Here is a 23,427-nt window from a genome sequence, read left to right on the forward strand (position 1 = left end):
TTTTCAGAGCCATATAGCCTATGGAACAATCCTATGGGGACATGCGACCAGTGTGGATAAGGTCCTGTTGCTGCAGAAGCGAGCGGTTAGGGTTGTGGTGAGGGCTGGAAGGATTGATCATTGTAAGCCACTGTTCATCCGGTTGAAAGTGATGACAGTCTTCAAACTCTATATATATGAGTGCTTGACGTTTGTGAAGAAAGATCTAGATTCATTCACTTTAGCTAATGAAATTCATGGTCATGTAACAAGGAGAAACCAGAATATATTCCAGTTAAGAGTCAGATTGGAGCGTACAAGTGGAAGCTTTCCCTCATCTGGTATTAGGTTTTATAATATGCTACCTAACGAAATAAGAAGCCTGCCCCTTGTGACTTTCAATAGAAGGTTGAAGTCATGGTTGATCTCCAATCCCTTCTATTCTATTAATGAATTCAGGGAGGCCAACCTCAATTCGATGATTGCCAGCTCATCTGTATAGTAATTATTTTGTTTATTATATTTGAAAGTTAACCACATTACATTTTTAGGCTGTACTAATTTCATCTTCAAGGATTAAAACTTATTTTGCATGTATTATATTTTATATTGTCTCGGCTGTATATATAATATTGTCTAGGCTGCTTGGCTGAGCCTGGCTGGAGGGATCAAATAACCGACTGGATTGATCTTTCGTCTGTCCGCTAGGCGGAACTACGCCGACCATTGCTGAGTGGAAGACGTTACTGCAGCCGCTCGCATTCCCACCAACGCTGCTATTATTTGCTGTCTCAGCGCCTAGTCAGAGTCAGACAAACATCCAGCCTGCACTGCGGAGCTAGGTCTAGTTGTCTACTTATCAGTTTCTATCTAACCGGTTATTGTTTGTCGCTCAGTGCTTTCATCGTGCTTAGTATTCCAGCTTGCCTATAATTTACGGAAGTTAGTAGTTCTTGTGGCTCAAATATGGCAGATGAATGCAAAAAATGTGGTGAAGTCACACAGGCTAAGGATAGTGTCAAGTGTACCATCTGTAAAAGCGCCTTCCACCCAACCTGTTTAGATGGAAGTGTTTCCAACGAGTTGAAAAAACATCCCTTCGTAAAAACTGGAAATGTGATCAATGTATGCAGAGTAATCGTCTAGACAACACCTGTGACCAGTCACAAAATATTCTCGAAGTTAACCTAGCGCCGCAGTGCAGGATGGTTTCTCACAGCTTGGCGTTGTTGTCATTTGAGATGGGTGTCTGGCTTGGAAGTATTTCGGCTTCATTGCAGAATGACTGTTAACGGTTGCCGGAAGATCAACAGCTGGTTTTTTTCGTTATTTTTCGTGATAGAGAAATTCTGATTGCAAATTCGTTCTCAGCGACCCCAAGTTTAGCCTGAAGGCTCAGAATGTCAACAATGTTTTTAAATAATTAAAAATCATCATGAAAAGTCATTAATATGGTAGTACACCACGTTTCTGGAAACTTTTTACTGGTGACTAGAGTTATTATTGACACACAAAAATCAAAATAATCGTGAGAAAGAAAACTGCTGATGAACGCAAATAAGACCGCCATTCCATTGTTCTATTGTCTCGGCTGCTTGGCTGAGCCTGGCTGGAGGGATCAAATAACCGACTGGATTGATCTTTCGTCTGTCCGCTAGGCGGAACTACGCCGACCATTGCTGAGTGGAAGACGTTACTGCAGCCGCTCGCATTCCCACCAACGCTGCTATTATTTGCTGTCTCAGCGCCTAGTCAGAGTCAGACAAGCATCCAGCCTGCACTGCGGAGCTAGGTTTATAGCTGATTTTCTAAATGAAAACAATGAAAAACTCGATAAGATGCAGGGCAATCTGAATAAGGTCAGTAACGACATTAGTGATCTGAAAGTAAAGTTCAACGAGGTAACTGCTTACGACTGAAATTAAAGTTTTAAAAGAAGAAGTAGCCAATCTCCAGCAACAAACACGTAAAAACAATATTGTTATTTGTGGTATTCCTGTCACAAAAGGTGAAAATATGTGTGCCATCCTACAGAGTTTAGCACTCCAGCTCAATATTCCTTTCGATAGCTATGCCATTACAGCGGCACACACACTTTCAAGCAGAAATAAAAACTTTCCCCCTTCAATTGTAGTAAACTTTGTGTCGCGGGTCGTGAAATCAGATTGGCAGTACGCACGAAGACAGGTGAAGAATCTCACCGATAAAAACCTGCATGTTAAATTCCCGGAAACTGTTATCTACATCAATGAGCATTTGTCTCCACATACTGGGTCTATTTTCAACCATGCAAGAACTCTCTACAAGGCTGGTAAGCTAGCTAGCGTCTGGATGAACGATTGTATAGTTCTGGTGAAAAAGCATCAGTCAGGACCGGTCATTCGTTTAACTGCATTGGACCAATTGAACGACCTGATTGCAGAAACAGAACCAGTGCAGGACGATTCAAACTGAATAAATTATAAATTACGGAAAGCAACAAGTTGATAATGATTACTGATGCCGAACTTTTCTCATTTTTTGCTTATTGTCTTATCCTTATTCTTTTAAGATTTTTAAATGCTTTGTCAGTTTTTTCTCTTTCTTATTCTGTCCTAATCTATTTACATATATTTCTTCAAGTTGTTGATAAGTATTCTACTAGCTCGAATAACTAGTGTTACATACAACAGTACTACCACGTATATTATTTAGAAACCATACCATATATTATTAGACAGTGTTTTTTTATGAATAAGATCTGGAATACTTCTATTGATAAATCTTCTAATTATTCATAGATAATTTAATATCTCTCGTACTAAAACTGTAATAAAAAATTAATGTGATAATAGAAAAAACATAACTATCTATTACCAATCTGATGCTGGCTTTATGATTCAGAGGCCCGGGTTCAAATCCCGGCCCGGGCAAGATATTTATCTCGGGCCACTCCCGTGTTTCGGATGGACACGTTAAGGCGTCGGTCCCGGCTGCCTAAAAAGCAGTCGTTAGGTCATGTCAGAGGCCCTGAAATTGATCAGTTGCGACCTGAAAACTCTGACACCAGACCTGAGCCAGCCAGGTCACTTGATATTATTATTATTATTACCAATCTGAAAATTGATTAAAGTGATAATCTTGATGCTCCAGACTGAAATCACAAATCCTACTGTTATTAGAATATCTACTATAATTACGAGTTATTATATATTTTCCTAACTGCGACTGTGTCTATATCATAATATCATATTGTTATTAAAACTATCTAATGTAATTACGAGTATATTATAGATCTCCTAGCTGGTTCAGTGTCTATATTATAAATTCATAACTTCTGAATTAGATCCAATCCATTACCTAATTATCATAATTATTATTCACCCAAGTATTTAACGGGTATGAAAACTTCAATTTCAGTTACATTATAACAATAAGATGATCTCATGTACAGAAATCAATTTGATAATTTTATTATTATTTATTAGAACGCCCCATGTTATTACACAGTAGGACTGTACAAGCAGGGATTATTGCTGTAGCGATTAGTGTTGAGCTGAAAGTACTGTCGTTATCGAAACGTTTAGTTATCTTATCAATTATTTTTAAAAAATCAATTTGTTTTTCCATCCAATAACCATTGAAATTTATCAATCATATTATGTCTAAAATCATTCTATTCTTTAGAGAATTGTGATACTGTGATCACATATATATGAACCGTGACTATTTTATAAATTGGCATAAATGTCAAACTCAACGTAATTGCAATGTTCTAAGCAAAAAAGAACTAATCTTTTTTTCAACTCTGTATTTATTTTTCATATTTTTGCGGGAATCTTATTTTTATTTTTGATCTTGAACTTCATGGGTGGAGTTTTCTAGTTTAGGCTATTCTGTGAATAAAATTGCTCGATAATAGACTAAGCATATTCCTTTTTTCAATATAGATGCACGAGTGACAAACAATTCATGTTTTATATTTTTCTTCTCAATTGAAGGTCTTACAGTATGATGCACGCGACAGACGCATATGACATTCCATTAGTGGAGTGCATCAATTGTTGTGATGTGAAGGATTTTATTAATATTGATAATAGTGATCTCACAGCTTTCAGGGTTATTTATCAAAATATCCGAAGTTATAACAAAAATTTGGATTCTTTCCTTGTGCTATTGGAGGGGTTACAAGTTAGGTTTGATCGCTTGATCTTAACTGAAGCTTGGCTTAAGGATGACAGTGGCCTAATTAACATTCCCGGTTACAATCTATACAGATCATATAATAGCTTGAACAGCAGTGATGGTGTCGTAGTTTACATTGATAGTAGTTTATCAGTTATCTGTAATCAGCTATTACTGGGAGGATTGTCCACTAGCTTATCTATCTCTTTCGATTGGGAAGGAGTTAAATGTGATTTACTAGCCGTTTATCGAAGTCCTAATTCTAACTTTTCTCTGTTCATTGAAGGTCTCTCTGATCACTATTCAAAAAACGCCCGTCGCTCATATTTTTGCATATTTGCGGGAGATATAAACTTACAACCACTCCAGAATACGCTACGCGATCATTATTTGGATACTTTTTGTGATGCTAATATGATTTCTTGTATTGAAAACATCACCAGACCCAATAGTAGCAGTTGTTTGGATCACATATTCTTAAAAAAAACCCAATAATATAACTGCTAAATCAGTAATTATTGAGTCAGCAGTAACTGACCATTTTGCAACAGGCCTCATACTGCGCTCCAATAGTAATGAAACTACCTATAATAGGGAGATAAAGATTATAAGGGATTGGAGAAAAATAAATTCTTCAATACTAAATCAAAACTGGACCATGTTACAAGTATTGATGATGTTAACTTATCTTCAACTAAATTTATTGACACACTTCAAACAATTATTTCAGTAAATTCTTCCCAGATTTTTCAGAATACCAAAAGCTCAAAGATTAAACCGTGGATCACAGCTAGCATAGTCAATTCTATTCGTAAGCGAGATAAAATGAGGAAGCAGTTACACAATCAGCCATTTAACATTGTGCTTCGAAATAGGTATGTCAGGTGTAGGAACATTCTACATTCGACAATGAAACGAGCCAAATTAAATTATTATAAATTCAAAATAGATGCAGCTGAGGGAGACCCTAGAAAATTGTGGTCTTTATTATTATTATTATTGATTGATTGATATAAGTATACATCATATAAATGATAGGGAGAGGAAAAATAAGGTAACCTTGTGCTAATCCTCTCCCCAATTTAGATATGGTTACACATAGTCCGAAATAGGTTAAGTCTTGTAGCTCTTCACTTCGCAAAATTTTTAGACCACTAATATGTTCAGTCACAAAGTAAATTTTCAAATTTAGATGTTTCAAAACAAAAATAGATATTTCACATTATTATCACTTGAATAGAGAAGATTCATATATTAAAGAAATAATTTTGAAAAAGAACAAGAACTTTTAAAAAAGAACTTTTAAAGAACTTTTTTAAAAGTCTGTTGTTAATGAAGTAGCAGGGCGACAATCCAAGCAAAATGAACAATTCCCAATAAAAGCTTTCAATGCCGGCAGCAGGGTTACTCTGTTGGAGGCTACTGAGATCTCCAACTCATTCAATCAATATTTTGCGACTGTGGGGGAGCAATTGGCCGGAGCTATACATCCATCTGGTCCTTCATAAGTGAGCGATTTGGACCACGTCATTAATGCTGATTTTGAGTTGAACCCTGTCAGTGAGCTTGATATTATAAATATTATAAGTAGTGTGACATGGGTAGTATTTGATTACTTATTTATTGATTGATTTTTTTCGTGTTTTAGATTTAAGATTTTTCCGGAGAAAAGACTCTGATATTAGAATAATAATTTCCGTGGTTGGACTATAGTGAGAAAATATATAATTTAGTGAGTAAGTAGTATTTTTGCAGCGACAATAAGATTCTGCTGACTTATGTCTACACGACTGTGAGAAGCAGCAAATTGAGGGATATTTGCTAGTTGTGACGGATGAGGGGGCTGGCTCCACGAGGCAAGGACACGGCGGATGTGCGGTAGCCTGTAGATATTTTCACAGAGGAATACTGCACACCTGGCTGCAGACCCGCTTGCCCAATCAAGTGACAACCGACTCACTGCTCCACTAGCAGCAGTTAGGCCTTCTGGCCTTCCGGACGGAAAACTTCCAGTCGTTGAACAACCGAGATAGCGAGCGGATCAAAAATCATATTGCAAAAAGTTGAGTTAGTTTTCCGGCATCATGAGATACGTGAGTGTCCTGTGTTTTAGGATTACCAGTGGAAGTGATAGCTGTGGGTGAGTGCCGAAATTTCTAGCTCATTATAAAACATTTTCACCCGACCGAGACCCTAATTAGATCTTGTTGTATAGTAAAATTTATAGTTAGCAAAATCTTATTGGTCGTATAGTTTCTTTGGAATAAAACTTTTGTTTAAATGGACGTGTATTTTGTTTGCTTCAAAATGGATTAATTAATAAATTAGAAATGAATTACGTAGCCGATATTCGTTGTTACTCAAGTTCCCATGACTCCTTCAAAGTAGTTAGGGATCCTCTACCCCCATCTGGGGCAGGTTACAGTAGCATGAAAGGCCATTCTTCACCAGGCTGGGACTCTATACCTACCAGGCTGCTAAAGGACAATGTGCAGAGACTTCTCTCTCCAATTAAACATATTACAAACCTTAGCCTAACTACAGGTAAATTTCCAGATGTTTATAAAATTGCGAAGGTCATTCCAATTCATAAATCTGGCTCGAAATCAGTCATTGGTAATTACAGACCAATTTCCCTTCTTATTTCACTTGCTAAAATTCTAGAAAAATCCGTTAAAATACAAGTAAGCACTTATTTGAATAATAATAATATTATCACAAGTAATCAGTACGGTTTTATGAGTTCCAAAAATACTACCAGTGCCCTTTTTGATATGACAAATCACATCTCAGATCAATGTAGCAAAAGAAAGCAGCCGATTACATTCCTGGATCTTGCAAAGGCGTTCGACTCAATAGACCGGAACAAACTTTTCATTAAACTCCAAGCAATAGGATTCAGAAATAGAACTCTTGACTGGTTTAAAAGTTATTTTGAGGATGGGAAGCAAACCGTCTGTCTGAATGGCATACATAGCGACTCTGTCAACCTAGCGCCGCAGTGCAGGATGGTTTCTCACAGCTTGGCGTTGTTGTCATTTGAGATGGGTGTCTGGCTTGGAAGTGTTTCGGCCGCATTGCAGGATGACTGTTAACAGTTGCCGGAAGATCAACAGCTAGGTTTTTTCGTTATTTTTCGCGATAGAGAAATTCTGATTGCAGATTCGTTCTGAGCGACCCCAAGTTTAACCTAAAGGCTCAGAATGTCAACAATATTTTTAAATAATTAAAAATCATCATGAAAAGTCTTTAATATGGTAGTACACCACGTTTCTGGAAACGTTTTACTGGCGACTGGAGTTATTATTGACACACAAAAATGAAAATAGTCGTGAGAAAGAAAACTGCTGATGAACGCGAATAAGACCGTCACTCCATTGTTCTATTGTCTCGGTTGCTTGGCTGAGCCTGGCTGGAGGGATCAAATAACCGACTGGATTGATCTTTCGTCTGTCCGCTAGGCGGAACTACGCCGACCATTGCTGGGTGGAAGATGTTACTGCGGCCGCTCGCATTCTCACCAACGCTGCTATTACTTGCTGTCTCAGCGCCTAGTCCGAGTCAGACAAGCATCCAGCCTGCACTGCGGAGCTAGGTTCAATGTTGACCTTGGGACCTCTCCTCTCTCTTATCTATATAAACAACATTAAAGCTGCACAGTCGCCTGTTCCTTTTTGCCGATGACACAGCTCTTGTGACATCAGGCTGTTCATGGGCAGAAGTTTTTGAAAATGCTTCATCAGACTTATCAAAGGTTAAAAATTGGATGGATAACAACGTTTTATCTATCAACATTGGAAAAACAAAGTGCCTTCCAATATACCTTCGTAGTGGCCCTGGACTAATTGTGCTTAAAATGCATTCATGTAGAGATCCAAAGTAGAGATCCATGTAGAGATCAGCTACTTGCATCTGTGAAAGTATAGAACAGGTGACTCAATATAAATATTTGGGAATTGTTCTGGACCACAAGCTGTGTTGGATAGTTCATGTTCAGTTCCTTAGACAAAAGCTTCGTAAACTAACATATGCATTTGGGCAACTTGGACAGGTGCTAAGTCCCAGACATTGCCGATCCATATATTTTGCTTCGCCCAGTCATTGCTTGAATACGGCATTGTGGCTTTGGGTGGAGCATCAACTAATGCTCTCTGGCCTGTTGCAGTTGCACAGAGGAGGTTCATAAAGGCTTTACTTTCAAAATATCAGAGATTCCCACTAATTTACTGTTTGAGGAGTTCCCTGTATTGAATGTTAAGCAAGTATTTATAAAAAATCTATTAATCTTCATTAAAAAAATAGCATCAATTTCACAGAAATAAAGCATGATTACCCTACTAGGAATAGATTAAATATAAATATTCAATTTCCCCGGCTTGATAATTCTATCCAACTTTCAAATTATTTTCACCTAGCCCACTGGCTTTACAGAAATGTTCCCCCAGAACTAACACCAAGTGAGCGTTGCACTGTCCCTGTTTACAGGCGGAGGGTTGGTGTGGCTCCTAGCATCGGGACTGAAGCGGCGGACGCTCTACTTCTTTCGCCCTATATTTGAAAAATTATATCTTCCGTTATTGGTTCTCTTTTTTACAAATTCTCCATTTTCTTTCAATTTTTTTTCTCGTTTGCTTTAAAGCTGAATAAACCCCTGATTGCTGTCGGATAGTTCTCAATAAAATGTTTTTATCAAGATCAACCCAAAGTTTCACTTGAAGTATATATATTTTTTATTTGTTAAATTATAATTTACGTATTATATCTTTTCAATTACCTACCGTATATAATTGATTTATTTTCTCCATATTGTTAGATGTGATACATAATTATTATAAAATGAATATTGTTTGCTTTATGCGACTCCTCCCCGCACACGGACCTGTCATCCAACCGGGGAGCCTATTCATATGTATTTATTTTATGTAATTTCATTGTATTTTAAATGAATAAATAAATTTGATTTGATTTTGGCAAGCTGAAGAACAAAAATAAGGTCCTATGCACCTTTTTGATATTTCTTCAAATGAAAAATGAGTTTTGTGGGTTGTCAAAACTCCCCCTGGAAGGGAAACTATTCGACTTATCCTATCTCCTAGTAGAATAACAATGATTTCTGCATTGAATAACATGTTTCTTGCCAACAACAATCGAACTCTTTGTGAATTTACACTGTAGATTTATATAATTCTATTAATTTAATACATAGAAATTGAAGTATTTATTTCAGTCAGTTTATGGTTAGTCTATGAAATTGATTATCAATAGAAGAAAAAATATTATAATTGTATCAGTACGGAATTCGTAGAATGAATATTGTCGTTGTAATGAGTTCTTGGTCAACAATATTTTAATATTGGTATTTATCCACTCATTATTTTTCCAGAAGTTATTTTATTTGAATTAGAAAATATTTATCAGGTCCTATCAATTCATGATTCGTAACAATGAATTGTTCAAAACATGAATTTAATCAAATAAAAAAAGGCCCATATACTTCTGTATTCATGTTCGCGAACGTATTCGCATGTTTACACTTGTGATGGATACAATCGTAGAGCAAACTGCACGGCGAATTTGTAATGGAGGACTCTGATTGGCTGAAAAGTTCAGCGTTCGGAGTGCGGTACAGGTGAACAGTTGAAACAGACGCGAGCGGCACGGCGAACGGTTCGGAGTATGGTACGGCGAATGTTTAACAGCTGATTTTTAACTTGATGAAGCATATGCTCATGTTCGCTGGAAGGCGTGATGTTCGGCGGAATGCACGGTTTGCTGTAAGGTTCAGCATGTGTGGTCGCACCTTTAAATATCACAGGACATTTATACAGTTCACAGGCCAAAGCAATATAATAAACTCTACTATAATAAAGGAAAGAGCTGGCTTATGCACGTACGGAATAGGAAAATTATGTTTTCCTCCACCTACTGTCTAAAGTACTTACTTTACTCCTGGAACATAATACTAGAGTGTCACTTTTTCGCTCTCGGTACTAAAAAAAAGAAAAACTCCCTAGGGAGGAAAAGTAACTCCATTTAAATAACATGGGAAGCATCTCTATTTCAAAAACGTACATTTGAAATAGGTTAGAAGGTCTAAGCTCAGATGAGGAAGCATATAGAGTTAAAATTATTATTACAGACTTCATATCACTATACTAAAAAATGTATATTTTTTATATTCCATGTTAATATAGCATATAGAGTAGTCATTAAACCAACTAAATTCAATACCTCAACCAGACATTTGATCAATATATGACATTTATGTTTGTTTGCTAAAATTATTACAAACTTCAATCACTATACTAAAAAAATGTAAATATAAAGTAGCCCTATACAGAAAAGAGATAAAAAAATGTATAATTTTTTTATTCCATGTTATTCAAAATACCATTCAACGAATATTCCTCATCAACTAATCAAATTTGAAACGGGAACTTCATCATAGCTGTAGTTGTGGCGGCCATTGTTGTTACAACTTTTGCCGACAGATAGCGCATAGCGCAGTCGGCGGAGAACTGTGATTATAAGCCAGCCCAGCTGTTTACTTTTTAGATTATGTTGTAACACATTGTTTGGTCAAGTACATTTTTAAAAATTATTTTATTTGCAGTTTATATAAAAATGTAGGAGGAGGAAAAATGCTGTGTATATCATGAGTGAAAAATGCGTTTTCTCCCTCAGGAGAATTGTTGCCCTCGGCTTCACCTTGGGCTTCAAACTTTTCCCTCAGGGAGAAAAAACAGTACTTTTCACTCTAGATATACAAATAACTATTGACACATCACATTTCAACTACTGGACTGATTAACTTGAAATTTTTCATATAGATTCTTAATTAACCGAGGATGGATATAGGCCTATTTTCGATTCTTCAAGATAGTCAAGTTTCAAATTTCTTGAAAACTTCAAGACATCAAGTTTTCAGTTTGTCATGCTTCCAGTTGTTGTTTGAAAGCAGCAGAACATTTCTTTTAAAAGGGAAATTAGAAGATAGGTATGATTGGGAATCCTATTCAAATAATAAAAACAGGTTTTCCGTCGCACCCAAATTTCGTCCATCATTTTTGAACCGCAATTTTTAATCCATCTCCATTTGTTTTAAATTGGAAGGTGGTCATAAATGATACATGATGCCGATACAGGATTTCAAGAGAAAATATGGTGAAAGTAAGGTGAAAACCGCACATCGATATATCAAACCTTTAAAAAGTTATTCCAATTCAAAGATACTGATAATCCATCTATCATCTTCTATACTATAATGAAGGAAAGAGCTGGATAACACGTATACACGTGTAAAGGATAGGAAAATTATGTTGACGCATCATCACGTCTGAACTACTGGACTGACTTACTTGAAATGTTGCATATACATTCTTAACTAACTGAGGATTCTTATAGGCCTATTTTTAATTCTAGATTTCATTAAGTCAAGTTTTCAGTTTGTTAAGTTTCAAAATAGATCCTTGCGAAGTACGGGTTACCTGCTAGTGATTTAATAATGATGACTATTTCATACTGTGTTTTGGATTAATGGAATAAATAATTCAGGATTTGAATGTGAAATAGTGCTTACATTCTGGCAAGAGTAGTGTATTCGGTGGTAGGTCCCTGACCGGGTTTGGGTTCGGTGATCTGTGGGTAGGCGCCTAGGCCCGCCATGGTGAACACGCACTCAGACAGCTGCATGCCAATGTACATTCGCATACGAAAGTTGAAGAAGGACGGGTACAGGTACCACAGCCGGTACAGTACCGACCGTTCAAAGTAGAACTCGTCCGACAGAGCATACTGCCAAATAAACAACATTCACAACAATCATAATACGTCTTCAAATTTCAAGATCATTGATTAAGCACACATAACTAATCTATTCTTATGTTATATTCTAAAGTTGTGTTCACTTTTAATTGATAAAACAACAGATACCGTACATTGTAGATCAGGAATTTATCACTGTTCAAGTTTATTTACTTGAATACACAAATCCAGCATACAGCAGTCCTAATGCCTGCTTGATTCTGTTGATCACATGACAACTTGAAAATATTACAATACTTTACCATTTGGAGAAGTATTGTAATAATTCTCAAAGAAGTATTACTGAGTATAGAAGTATTACTGATAAGTATTTTCTCAGATAAAATACAATTCAATTTCAAAAGATTACAAAACACAATTCAATTAAAATTCAAATCTATTGCTTGTGGTTCGCTGAAACCACATATTGTTGGTACTATAACTTTTGTTTACAACAAGAGTGTAAAGATTGAACATAAAGTAAGTCGTTGAAAAATTATGACTTATAATACAGGGTCTGTATAATAAGTAACCGGACTGACCTCAGGAAATTTTTTATTGGCAAAATATGTACAATTTTTCATTAGATATCTTTAAAGTAGTCCCTATTGGAGTCGATAACACGCTGATACCGGATTTTCAAGTCCCTGAACGCTCCCTAGAAGTCGGCAACCTCTATTCTGTCTAGAGCCCTCGTCGTAACACGTTGAACGTTTTCCAGAGTCCAGAACCGCGTCCCCTTGAGTTGTCTCTTGATCTTGGGAAACAAAAAGAAGTCCGGTGGTGCCATATCCGGGCTGTAAGGAGGATGTGACAACGTTACCCTCGACTATTTGGCCAACTGCTCGGTGACGAGCAGGCAGGTGTGCGACGGAGCATTGTCGTGATGGAGGATCCACGAATCGGCAATCCTTGGACGGACTCGTTGAACCCGGGAGGTTAGTCGATGGAGCACCTCTCTTTAGTACTGGTCGTTAACAGTTTGGCCGGGTGGCACAAACTCTGTATACCTCTAGAAACGTCTTGAAACGAGTTACAACTTTTATCCAAATATATGTTTTTTAAAAACGCAAGGATAAACTTTTTATTGACCAAGATAGAGAATTATGAGGGGAAAATTTCATAATTTTCGAACTCTGTATGACTTTTCATAATTTAACGACTTCTGATTTTTTTGCTCACGAATCATTTTCAGAGGAGTATGCTCAAGCAGTCACCCTTCCAACGGCAGTAACAGGCTCGTTTTTCATATAAATAAAATAATAAATATGAATACGTGTTTCAACAATAACATGCTCAATCTTTTCCACTTGAATTTTTTTGTTTAAATTGTATATGAAGGCTGCTAATTGAGAATCTAAAATCAAACTTTGTATAGATTTGGCGGAGCTCCTAAAATTTTTACAGATATAGGACTTGTTGCAGTTGATAGAGCTTATCAATGAATATTTCAGGTATGAATTTGATCAAAATCGTTGGAGCCGTTTTCGAGAAAATCGCGAAAAACCCTGTTTTTGACAACATTTTTGCAATTTTAGTCGCCATCTTGGATTGCATTTGATCGAAATTGTTCGTGTCGGATCCTTATAGTGTAAGGACTATACGTTCCAAATTTCAAGTCATTCCGTTAACTGGGAGATGAGATATCGTGTACACAGACGAACATACACTCTAAAGCTGCGTACACATATTCGCGCTTCCAACCCGCACCGAGCACGCTCCTCCCTCGTACCGCCCTCGCTCCGCCCACGCACCCATCATGAACGTTACGGAAGATGTTAGATCTTCTCGCGTTCCCCGGTCGAACCACTGTTGCTTGCCGGTCGATCATCAATCGCTCTGCTGGAGTGACGTTCGGTTGCGGAGCAGAGCGACAGTCTGTCTGTACGCACCTATATACACACACACACACACACATACAGACCAATACCCAAAAACCACTTTTTCGGACTCAGGGGACCTTGAAACGTATAGAAATTTAGAAATTGCGGCACCTTAATTTTTTTCGGAAAGCAATACTTTCCTTACCTATGGTAATAGGGCAAGGAAAGTAAAAACTAACGTGATAGCAAAAACTGTAAAAATACTTACAGAAAGAGGAAAGAAATAGGACGATATGAGAAATGCTAATCCGAAAAATGGCACAGGTTTCAATTTGTTGGTTGTATCTCGCAGACAGTCAGCATTGTCTGAGAATGGCGCATTGAACAAATCCCAGTACATACGGTACTTGAAATATGGCCCTGAAAATAGAATTGAACACATGAATCGAGACTTCAATTGCTGCATTCCTGCTAAGCTGCTATGCTCTGCAATATTTCGACTTAATACCCTGTAATTTCAACTCCTTCCAAGTGAGAATGCACTAAAATATCACAAATATTATGATAAAGATATGAAAATCCAATTTTTGGTTCCAATTCACAGATCAGGATGTTCTAAAAGTTGAAAGAGTTCAAAATACACAAATTATAGTTCAATTTCACATGAGGTTCAGACGTTCAGATTCACGATAATATTTTTCATCTACCTTTTTTTAATTTTCTCCCTCCACTGGCTACGTATTATTCTATTGTAAGTTTTTATCTATAAATTCTATGCATTCAATATAGTATTATTCTTATTATTTAGTATTTTTCCACATTCCAAGCATGGAGATATTAATTTGTTTTTTCCTATTTTCTTTTACATTCAAAACAAGAATTCTATGAAAAAACCCTGTGATTACTTAAGAAGGTATAAGGCCGATTTATATCTTAGATATTGATGAAGATTATTTGCCAGCCTCTTTTCATAAAAATATCAGTTTGTCTGTTATTTGTAGTATAGCTACAACGTAAGTAAACTGCTATATCATAAACCATAAATATTGACAATAAATAGCCATACAATCACCAATAAAATATATAATGTTATAGAATGTTATAGTACGTTAATTTGGAGAATGGATCTCGGGAAGTGACCAAGTAGCTTATGAACGTTTACAAATAAACTACAATGGAATGAATCTAGGCAAGGACAATACGTATTCATTTATGTGAGGCAAAGTGGCCTTGGTGTAGCAAATCACAGAAATCCATAACAATAGGAATAATTTAAGCTTAGCCTACCTGTGAGAACTCCAATATAGCAGAACGCATAATGGAATATTTCGATGAAGCCTGGAGTGGCGATCCTTGAGCTCTCGAATTCAGCATGGGGTGAATCGTCGTTCAAATCTTTCTCTCTAGCAACCTTCACACTGTCATGTACTTCAAATGCCAAACCTACCAACTGTCATACAAAATTGAATTTCACAATGGGTATTGAAAGATAAAAAACAGAATCAGCTAATGGAACTCAAAAAATATAAAATTATTGTTAGAAGAAATTGATTATTTGCCGTTACCTTTCAATCTATTTTCAAGAAAAATTGATTATTCATTATTTAACTTGAAGGAACATTTTAAGATAGCTTCCAATAATACGAGGGCTATTCAGAAAGTAACAAATGTTTTGAAATAAGTAAGAAAGATTTAATGAGACAATAATATTGTAGTATATACATTTGAAAAAGCAAAAAAATACTATTTTTGTACATAGTTACCGAAACAGATTAATGCCCGGTTGCAGAGTCGTCACATAAAGTTAAAATAAAGCCGCGTTTACACCAAAGTTCACAACAAAATGTTAATAACTTAATCCTTACAGATTCTATTAGATTGAACGGAACTTGACAAACACATATGATCATCATGTGTATGATAAGTTATTTTGTTAATTAACATTTTGTTAATAACTTTGGTGTAAACGCAGCTTAAGGCATTCAACTTATTTATTAAAACATAACTCCACTTAATGTTGAACAGATGTCAAAGTAAACTATAGCTCCCATAAAACTAAAAAATCTGGTATGGCGCACTCACACAACTTTCCTTGCCGTTATGAGAATTGATCACCTGACGCTAGTGTTCACGCGCATCTCAAGTCTACTTATGAACAAATATCTGAGCCAGCTGGTGACAGGACAATAACGCTGGAGACATACGAGGTCTGCTATCTCTTCATAGTGAATCATTTAATAGAATCAACAGTTGCCAAGTTTGCAATTGGATAATCACATTTTCTCACATTTCGAGCTTCTTTTCAATTTTAGGTGGACATGTTACTGAACATAAATTGTAGAGATTTTCATGCTGAATCTTTTCCACTTGAATTTTTCAGTTTAAATTGTATCTGGAGACTGATAATTGGGAATCTAAAATCAAACTTTGCATAGATGGGGCGGTGCTCCTGAAATTTTTACAGATATGGGACTTGTGGCAGTCGATAGAGCTTATCAATGATTTTTTTAGGTATGAATTTGATCAAAATCGTTGGAGCCGTTTTTGAGAAAATCGCGAAAAACCCTGTTTTTGACAATATTTTCGCCATTTTAGCCGCCATCTTGAATTGAATTTGATCGAAATTGTTCGTGTCGGATCCTTATATTGTAAGGACCTTGAGTTCCAAATTTCAAGTCATTTTGTTGATTGGGAGATGAGATATCGTGTACACAGACGCACATACACTCACTCATACACACACACACACACACACACACACACACACACACACATACAGACCAATACCCAAAAACCTCTTTTTTGGACTCAGGGGACCTTGAAACGTATAGAAATTTAGAAATTGGGGTACCTTAATTTTTTCGGAAAGCAATACTTTCCTTACCTATGGTAATAGGGCAAGGAAAGTAAAACGCTCAATTAGACACATGATTTTGTTGCAGAGTCGTCGGTTGGAGAGTCGTCACATAAAGTTGAAAACAGGCAGTTAATTCATTTACGAAGCCATAAATTCACTTTCCGTTGCACAGATGTCAAAGTAAACTATAGCTCGCATAAAACTGAAAACGCCCAATTAGACACATGATTTCGTTGTACAGTCGTCAGAAAGAGCTTATTTATGTCTCCAATATCCCGAAGTCGTGCTGTTAAATCCAATATCTACTCCCACCAAATGCTTTAGAGGTTGTGATAACATAATACTAAAGTGTCACTTTTTCGCTCTCGGTAGTAAAAAACAGAAAAAATTCCTAGGGAGGAAAAGTAACTCCATTTAAATAACATGGGAAGCATCTCTATTTCAAAAACGTACATTTGAAATAGGTTAGAAGGTCTAAGCTCAGATGAGGAAGCATATAGAGTTAAAATTATTATTACAAACTTCATATCACTATACTAAAAAATGTATATTTTTTATATTCCATGTTATTCAAAATACGGAATACCAGCCAACGAATATTCCTCATTAACTAATCAAATTTGAAACGGGAACTTAATCATAGCTGTAGTTGTGGCGGCCATTATTGTTACAACTTTTGCCGACAGATAGTGCATAGCGCAGTCGGCGGAGAACTGTGATTACAAGCCAGCCCAGCTGTTTACTTTTTAGATGATGTTGTAACACATTGTTTGGTCACGTACGTTTTTTTAAATTATTTTATTTGCAGTTTTCATAAAAATGTAGGTGGAGGAAAGATGTTGTATATATCACGAGGGAAAAATGTTTTTTCTCCCTCAGGGAGAAAAAACAGTACTTTTCACACTAGATATACGAATAACTATTTCCTCTCCCTATGTTTTTTTAAATTGTTTATAACCTCCAAATCGCTAAATATGGTGAGAAATATCGCCAAAAGCCAAGAGTCGCCATATTGGTTATCAATTGTTTGATAACATGGAAAAAATGTTTATCAATTTTATGTGAGGTATTTTTGGATTGTTCACAGTGATATCGATTGAAACTTTCCCCGATGCCAAGACATTGGTTGGATAGAAGCATGTACGGAAATGTACGGATGAAAGTGAATAGAGATGCAGTGTGACTTATGTGTGATGCTAATTCGAGATATAGCTAAATGGACTCCCGCAAACGACTGTGCAACGACCAACCATTTATGTCAGTAATTTTGAACTATGTCTCAAATAGCTATGTTTGATTTTATGTAACGACTCTGCAACCGGGCATAAGACACTTAGCGGTGGACGAGCTTTGAAATTCCTTCGCCATAGAAATCCGCCGCCAGTGACTTGAGCCACACAACTGCAACTCCTCGTCGTCACCAAAGCGCTGTGATGCTAACCAAGTTTTCATTTTCGGGAACAAGTAAAAGTCACTTGTAGCAAGGTTGTTGCAAATTTTGAATTTGAATTTGATTTGAAGGTCTGTACTTATTGTAAAGCGACTTTTCTGATCGACTTTGGCAACCAGTTCATCTGTGCCAACGCTCGGTTGTTTACTCTCCTCCTAGTCTTCTCCTAGTTTTAAAATGTAGGCTATACACCAACTCCGGACCAAACTTTCATTCATAATGTCGTTTCCGTACATTTCGCACAATTGACGATAGATTTCAGTTAGTTTTAGGTTTTTGGCTAATATAAACCGTAGTACGGATCTGTCCTCACAACTCGAGGGATATTTTATTACAGCACACATTTTAAACTTGAATGCAGCAATAATTTACAGCGCGACATCGTCACTTTCGCTGGTACAGCTGCAAAGCCACTGAATAGGGGAACTTGTCTGTACTTGAAAGTACTTGATTGTCAGATGGAAATGTTTGTTACTTTGTGAATAGCCCTCGTAATAAGAGTGGCTAAATATGTTCCAAGATAGTGGAAATGATTTCCATTGATATACTTAACTATCGGCTGGAACTATCGATTTTTAAAGTTCAAAATTATAATTGAATGAATAATAATAGCACTTTTTTTTGAAACTGGGGTCTGCTTCAGGACAATAATTATAGTAGGCCTATCATAAATTAATATATATGTGTATTAGTTGCCGTTGCACTAATTTAATCGTGATTTAACCGTTTAATTTTAATCGTGATAAATGCCATGAGAAACAATTAGAAACACTTCTTTGCAGACAAGTCTTCTTTGATTGGTTCTCGTGGCATTTAATCATGATTAAAGCTTGACAGGGTTTTGTGTAACTGAGCCTTAGTATTTCAACAGAATCCATGATATTATAAAGAAAAGAATTGGCTTATACAGGCACGGGATAGGAGATAAACGAATCATCACGTCTGAACTACTGAACTGATTAACTTAGAATTTTGCATATAGATACTCAATTTATCGATGAGGGTTTTAGGTCTCTTTTCTTTTTCGTTAGTCAAATAATTATAATTTTTATAATTAAAACAAATTTATCCATTTTGTGATACAAAGTTTACGTAAGATAAAATCCCAATCAGATCGTTTTTCTACTGTACATTACTACAGTTTGTTATTAATACTTTTAATATCAGAATAGAACTATAAAACTAAATTCAATTAATTTGTGCTTAAAACAAGCCCTTGCGGAGCACGGGTTACCTGCTAGTAATATCATAAGAGAATGATAACTCATTTTCTGGGCATGATAAAAGCACTAATGCCAACAAATCATATGTTTTTTAAAATGAGAATGATTGAAACAAAACCAACCTTCAGGGTAAGTATCATTTGAATGAGATTCGTATGAGCAGGAGGATAAGGTATGCCGAAGTAGATTGTACTTCTGAAGAAGAGCAAATACGTGAAAGTAAATGCAAAACTTATGAGATGGATTGACCTGTAAAATAAAAGTAAAGGATAATATTGATAAATACTGAGTTGACATCACATTTTCAAAATGCAATAGTAGAAAATACTTAAGAGTAGAAAGTGATAAATGTCGAATAATGTTTGCTGTACTCGAATCAATTTTATTGTACTATTCCAGAAAATGTAGGCTAAATATAATGTTTTAGAATATTAATAGAATAGATACCAAGATAAATAGATATAGTGGAAATATAGAGCGTGTTTAAGTAGTTAATTTAGTAACTTTTGTATTGATGTAGGCTGGTATGGAAAACACATATTTTATTGATAAAGTAGTAGCCAACTAAATTAATGAAAACATTTTATTAATTCAAATTGAACGCGTAACACCAATTAATTTGCTTCAATGATTTTAATAATCAACTATTTGTTCTATTTCTTGAGGTTACACTCTTTTCATAACAAATTTTTGCAGAAATAAATAGTTCCTTTGTTTGATTTTTTCAACTATTTTGAATCATTAAGAACTTATAAGGAATATAACATTAACGTAGATGGGGCGATGTAAAAGAAGCTGAATATGATAGCCTTGAACTATGTTCAAAAAAAGGCTTCTATTGGCTCTCCACTACTAGAAAAAATATAATAACCGAGTTGGTCGTCAATCAATTTGCAATGCAAAAACGTTCAATTTGGTTTTCAAATGTCTTTCAAATCATTGGGTAGCCAGTTATTGAAAAAAATTAGTTTCTGGTGCCCATCAATTTTAGAATGTGATTCATTCAATTTGGTTTTTACAGTAAAATATACACACAAAGAACTGAACATTATCTTATTTCCAATACATAACAAATTAATTCGATTGAGAGGAAATCACGCTTCATTTTTTTAGATCAATCTAATAAATGATATAATGTATTGTTGAGTATATATTAGTTATTATGAGTATATAAGTGAATATATTCTATAATATTCGAAATAATTATAAATATATTCAAAATAATGACAAAAAGACATTTTATGAGATAATAAAAACATGAATTTATGATAAGTATTGATAAAAATTAGAAATTATAATTTTGTTGCTGTTGAGATAAATAATATTGATTGTAGTCAAAATAGAAAATACGAAATAGGAAATAAATTTGTTCAAATTTTCAAATGATTTTAACAACTCTTATTTTCATATTCTTATTCTTATTATTTCAGTTCTTGAAATAATTTTTTTATGAGGGTGATGCTCACATGAGGTCTAGGCTTTTGCGAGGGTAATGAGGCGGATGATAATGGAAGATCAATGGGCCTACTGTCTACAGTTTTTGGTGGGTCCCGAACTACCAGGAAGCGATTTTACATCTCATGGATCATATTCAGAGGAATTGACTCAAGCGGTCACCTTTCCAACAGGAGTACCAGGCGTATAATTCTCAACTTATCTATTTTGACAACAGAGTCAAACCGCTCCCTGATTCAATCTTAAAAGTCTTGAAATTTACTAAGCCTATACTTAAGACCTTGAATACCTCCTTCTTTATCAATAATCCACACTTGTGGGATTATCGATAGCAACTTACTACAAAAATACTGAAAGTCACACTAAACACAAGATAGTAGTGTTTGGAATCCGTAGCTCAAGCTAGGATCTATATGTCTATTCCAGAACTCACATTCTCCTTGTATTGGGTCATGCTAATTGGCTGGCATTTGTGTTAAGAAATCATCCAAGAACTCCTGAACACCTCAAGGGTGAGTGCACTAAGAGAGAGAGGTCAACGGTCTGAGCGGTCTTAGGAAATACAGAATACCTATATAAGCGTATCTATATTCTTTCAAGACCGTTGGAGCTTGGAACGCCTGAGCGCTTTCTTTTCTGTATGCTTAAACCCAAAAAATTTGCCCAAAAGGAATTCGGTCACAAAAGCACTTATATCCAACTGCTACACAGCACCTTGCAAATTGACATTTGAGCGTGATTAATGTTCACAATTCTAAAATTCGGCTAAAAAAGCACCTAATTCTATAGTCTGCTTGACATTATTTTAAAAAATATATTCAATTCTCTAACATAGACGTTTTGGATAGCATTGGGGCCGTATTACTTTAGGCTACCAGGCTGGGTCACCAGAAGGACACCAGTGGTGGCTGTGTGCCATGTGAGTTGAGACACCAGGAATGGTGACCGGGCTGACGACCATATGAGGTACCAGACATCTTTCAGAAACTAGTGTCCAGTTTGGTGATTCTAATAATGTAACGAGCTCAAAAAGAGGTACCTAAAGCCCCGTCACTTGCTCGGACACTTAAGCGGTCGTCACACCAACGTCTGCTAGCGGTAGCAAGCTCGCTCCCGCGGAGGTAGTTTTTATGGAAGCAGTTCACACCAAAAAACGTCCGCCAGCGGTAGTTTGGTTTTGTTCTTGTTTTGATGAGGCTGGTTCTCTAGAAGTGGGGGAAGGCCGGCAACCAGAGCGCTACCGATGGCGAAGTTCTGGAGTTCGCTTTCCATGTTATTAGATTGGCCATGTCAGACCGAGCTCACTACCGCTAGCGGTACTCCCTCTAGGAGACGTTTCAAAAGTTCGCCTGGCTCGCGAAGTGAAACTACCGCCGAGGTACTACCTCCGCGGTAGCGAGCTCGGTGTGACCTGCACAACTTAATAACATGGAAGGCGAGTTTTTTGACTTCGCTACCGCCGCGGACGCGAGCTCGGTGTGACCTGCCCTTTAGGTGTTTCACTTGTGGCCAATCCTGATAGGCAAATGTACGGACCATGATGTACAGTATATTGAGATGATATTAATCAAGGGGGAGGACTCAATTGAATTGATTAAAGTGATTTTAAATAAATATCAAACAAATCATGAAATCCTTGGCTCTCCGAATTTAAATTTATATTAAGATGACATGCAATTCAAAGCAGTGTAACTTCAAGAAATATTTCAAACAAAACTAACATTATGGAATGTAAAACGATAGTTTAGTATGGAAGAAAGGGGTAATCAATTCTAATGTTTATCATCTACTATATCAGTGGATTAAAAAACCATTTATCTAACACATTGATAGGTCCATAAATCAATAGATACTAACTCTACTATAGGTCTTGAAAAATGTAACTGACACAGAATTGAGACTTGACAAGAATCGAACAAGATTAGAATGATACATCCTATCTTACCCATATAAGCAAAGTAGCAATGACTTCGCAATTACGTTATTTAGCTAGTTCAATTTTTTAAAAGCAGTTTTAAATTATTCACCTTTTGTCACCGTATATTATGATGAGTGCGTTTATAGCTGTACAAAATATTGGATGAAGTATGTGTCTTCCAGATACCAAAAATACAACTAGAAATCCAACACCTGTAGCAATCCATTTCTGGTTCTCTTTGTCCTTAATTTGCCGAAAGAAATGACCAAATCCAATGCATGAGAACAAAATTAAAAGGTAAATAATGTCATCCAGTTCCATTTTTAAACTTAAAATAAAAAACCTAGAGAATAAAGTCTTGCACTTTTCTATAAAAACATCAACCTTAGCCTAAAAATGGATTACACATGCCGCTGTTGGACTTTGGTTTTGACTTTATAAATACGCTGCTACAGCTGATTTGATAAACAAGGCACTGGCCATATCTTAGACCAGTTATAGAATAGACACGTTGGGAAGTCTAGCCTCTGAAGCCAACATGTACTGTCATATCCCCATATCGTGACGTCAGCATCGAATAGAAACTTTTCTGCAGAGTTTGTTTACATTAATAAAACACTTATTGTCATGGGCTACTTTTAAATTAATAAAACAAAATAAATCTTATAGCACCCTTTATTTTTGAGAAAATTTAAAATAGTTGAAGAACTATAGTGAGGTCCACGTTATAATGACAGTGTTAAAACTATTCTCCA

The 23,427-nt window shown here is 36.1% G+C and overlaps 1 protein-coding gene across 1 annotated transcript in view; it reads right to left on the reverse strand.

The window, feature by feature from the left end:
- LOC111046247 (lysophospholipid acyltransferase 7) overlaps window positions 1–23,098 on the reverse strand; it is a 35,125-nt gene extending 12,027 nt beyond the window's left edge. Inside the window, exons 1-5 of the mRNA XM_022331748.2 lie at window positions 22,782–23,098; window positions 19,422–19,548; window positions 15,057–15,219; window positions 14,038–14,189; window positions 11,723–11,937 (exon numbers count right to left, since the gene is read on the reverse strand). Coding sequence (XP_022187440.1) covers window positions 11,723–11,937; window positions 14,038–14,189; window positions 15,057–15,219; window positions 19,422–19,548; window positions 22,782–22,993 — 869 coding nt within the window. The 5' untranslated portion in view covers window positions 22,994–23,098. The remainder of the gene's footprint in view (window positions 1–11,722; window positions 11,938–14,037; window positions 14,190–15,056; window positions 15,220–19,421; window positions 19,549–22,781) is intronic.
- Window positions 23,099–23,427: the final 329 nt, after the last annotated feature.

Source organism: Nilaparvata lugens, chromosome 8, assembly GCF_014356525.2.
Source record: "Nilaparvata lugens isolate BPH chromosome 8, ASM1435652v1, whole genome shotgun sequence".
NCBI classification, from domain to species: domain Eukaryota; kingdom Metazoa; phylum Arthropoda; class Insecta; order Hemiptera; family Delphacidae; genus Nilaparvata; species Nilaparvata lugens.